At 42.7% G+C, this 2381-nt stretch overlaps 1 protein-coding gene across 1 annotated transcript; it reads right to left on the bottom strand.

Annotated features, from left to right (window-relative positions):
* Positions 1–1221: 1221 nt before the first annotated feature.
* LOC112343975 (protein ANTAGONIST OF LIKE HETEROCHROMATIN PROTEIN 1-like) lies at positions 1222–2110 on the bottom strand. The gene is made up of 3 exons (XM_024668083.1): positions 1957–2110; positions 1733–1903; positions 1222–1678 (listed from the first exon to the last, which is right to left on the bottom strand). The coding sequence occupies exons 2-3, from the start codon at positions 1782–1784 to the stop codon at positions 1278–1280; spliced, it is 453 nt and encodes a 150-aa protein (XP_024523851.1). The 5' UTR covers positions 1785–1903; positions 1957–2110; the 3' UTR covers positions 1222–1277.
* Positions 2111–2381: the final 271 nt, after the last annotated feature.

Below are 2381 nucleotides of genomic sequence, written 5' to 3'. Positions count from 1 at the left end.
TGAGGAGCAGTAAAAGTTCCTGGTTTGCTGTTATTGGACATGCTTTAAAGACAAACACATCAGACTACTCAAAAAAAGTGAACTTTTTGACTAGTAATAATGTTCTTAAAGGAAAGTTTGCAAGATTTTAGTATTGCAAGAGTGTAGGACTTCTTCCCTATATTCTTCACTATTTGCTTTAAGCTTGCTATAGGAAGAATAAAATTGATAAAAAAAAACATTAGTTGAACTCTTTGAGAGATAAACAAGAAGTACATATGAATAAAAAAATGTATTAAAATGAGTACATCATATAAATTTTTTATTTATGTAAAAAATTGACAATATCAAAGCAAACCAAACGTTGTTGCATAGTGCAATGCAGAAAATTATATCCATTTGAGTTCTGTTAGGGTTAGTTATTGTAGATGGTATTGTGTATAATGCCCAACTCTCCACCTAGCAACTCTTATTTTCCTCTAGTGCCCTTAGTGGCTAGTGGCTCCTCTAGTGGCTCTTACTTTCCTCCAATGCAACATATCTCCTCCCTCCAACACTCTTCCTGTAGCAACTCTCCTCCATGTCCTCTAGTGCTCCTCCTGCAACAACTCTCTTCCACATTGTACTTTTGCCAATTCTACTCTTGGATTTTTTAGTTTTTTATTTATTTTCATCAAATCATTCTTTCTCACCCTCTAGCTCCTCTAAAACCCCTTGTGCATTGAGTCTCCTCCAGCTCCTCCAGCACTCCTCCTATAACAGCTCTTCAGCTCCTCCAGCATTTCTCCTGCAACAGCTCTCCTCCAACTCCTCTAACACTCCTCCTACAACAGCTCTCCTCTAGTAGATGGGTATGCCACGGCTAAGGCCAGCCAAGGTAGTGCTAGCCATGGCCGAGACCTTGTGCCACCATGGCTGTGCTTGCTATGGGCCATTGGTGGTGTAACTTTGGCCCTAGCTGTATGGTTATAGATACCACAGCCAAGGACAACATCATTGGCAATCAAGGTTGCCAGTGGCTGTGGTAAGCTTGGCAAAACATTATCTTTTATGTTGAGAAAGGACCAATTCGAACATTAATTTAGTGAAAAAAAACTTAAGCGACCCACTTTAAAAATTAAGAAAGTTGGGTTCGCACATTGAAAATATTTGTGTTGCAAAGTAAACTTATAAGGACTTTTGCATTCGCACATGTCTTAGATTTAAGTGGAAAAACACCCTGGGATTCGCACTTAAAAACAATGCATTCGAACACTTAAAATTCACGTAATTCAAATTCAAATGTTTCCCGGCAAATTTCAAAGCAAACACGAACGCCACTGGCAAAGACAGAGGGAAAACGTGAGGTTCTCTCTAACCTCTTTCACATCCTCTGGACTGTGCAACTCCTCACGAGGCTCCCCTTCCGCTTGCTCGGGATCACCGTAATCGACAAAGAAGTCCTGGTCCTTGAGCCTTTTCACCTCTTTCCTCCAAGCTTGGATCTCCGCCTGAAGATCAGTCTCCCCAGCATCAATCAAGAAATTGTGCAAAATGCAACAACTCTTGATGATGTTGGGAAGGTACTTTGGCTGGATCCTTTGTTTTTGATCCAAGCATCTGAACTTCATTTTAAGAAGTCCAAATGCTTGCTCAATAACAATCCGAACAAGGTGGTGATGAAGGTTGAAAGCTGCCTTGGATGGTGTCGGGTTTGGAGCTGAGCAACAACCAAAACAAGTGAACAAAAGAAAGTAGAATGAAGAAGACTTACTTGTGTGTGGAATCATCAGATGCTGCTGGAGTTGGTACCCTTTGTCCCCCATTAGGTATGGCTTGATCCTATCGTCATATGCTAACACCGCGGGCGATGTCAGCAGCTCCCTTGCTACAATCTTGTTCCTGAGGGTTGAATTACGAAAAACCCTTATGTCGTGGACGCGTCCTGAAAGCAAAAAGAACATTTTAGAACCATCCACAACACACAAAGAAACATACCTGGCCACCCAGCATAGACACTGAGGAACCTCTTCTGGGCATCACAAACCCCTTGCAAGATGACCGAGTACTGCTGCTTCCGATCGTAGTAGCTCTCGCCGTCCAGTCTAGTAGGTCGGATGATCTCGGAGTACAGTCGATCGCTCCAGCAACATTAGGCACCTATTGGGCATCAAAACTTATAACAATCCAAAAAACATAAGAAAATGTACCTGTCACTTGTCGAAAGCCAGCAGCAACAGCTCGAACCTCCTTGGCAGTTGAAGGAAAATGAATCTTGTACCTGAGACACTTGACAATCGCCGCAGTAGTGTCCATGACAATCTCATGAGCTGTGGACTCCCCGATGCTGAACTTGTCCGCCAGATCCAAGTAATCTGTGTTCTTGGAAAGCTTGTCCACCAGCACCACACTCCTCCAACCGG

Source organism: Selaginella moellendorffii, unplaced genomic scaffold (genome assembly GCF_000143415.4).
Source record: "Selaginella moellendorffii unplaced genomic scaffold, v1.0 SELMOscaffold_383, whole genome shotgun sequence".
Classification (NCBI taxonomy): Eukaryota; Viridiplantae; Streptophyta; class Lycopodiopsida; order Selaginellales; family Selaginellaceae; genus Selaginella; species Selaginella moellendorffii.
The sequence above is the reverse complement of the archived record's forward strand: the minus strand, read 5'-3'. Positions and strand labels throughout refer to the sequence as shown.

Bases quoted from the DNA above. Each gene is read 5' to 3' on its own strand.
- LOC112343975 (XM_024668083.1), bottom strand. From the start codon at position 1,784: ATGGGGGACAAAGGGTACCAACTCCAGCAGCATCTGATGATTCCACAC. The intron at 1,679-1,732 runs GTAAGTCTTCTT...GTTGTTGCTCAG, and splicing joins TCTGATGATTCCACACACAA to CTCCAAACCCGACACCATCC.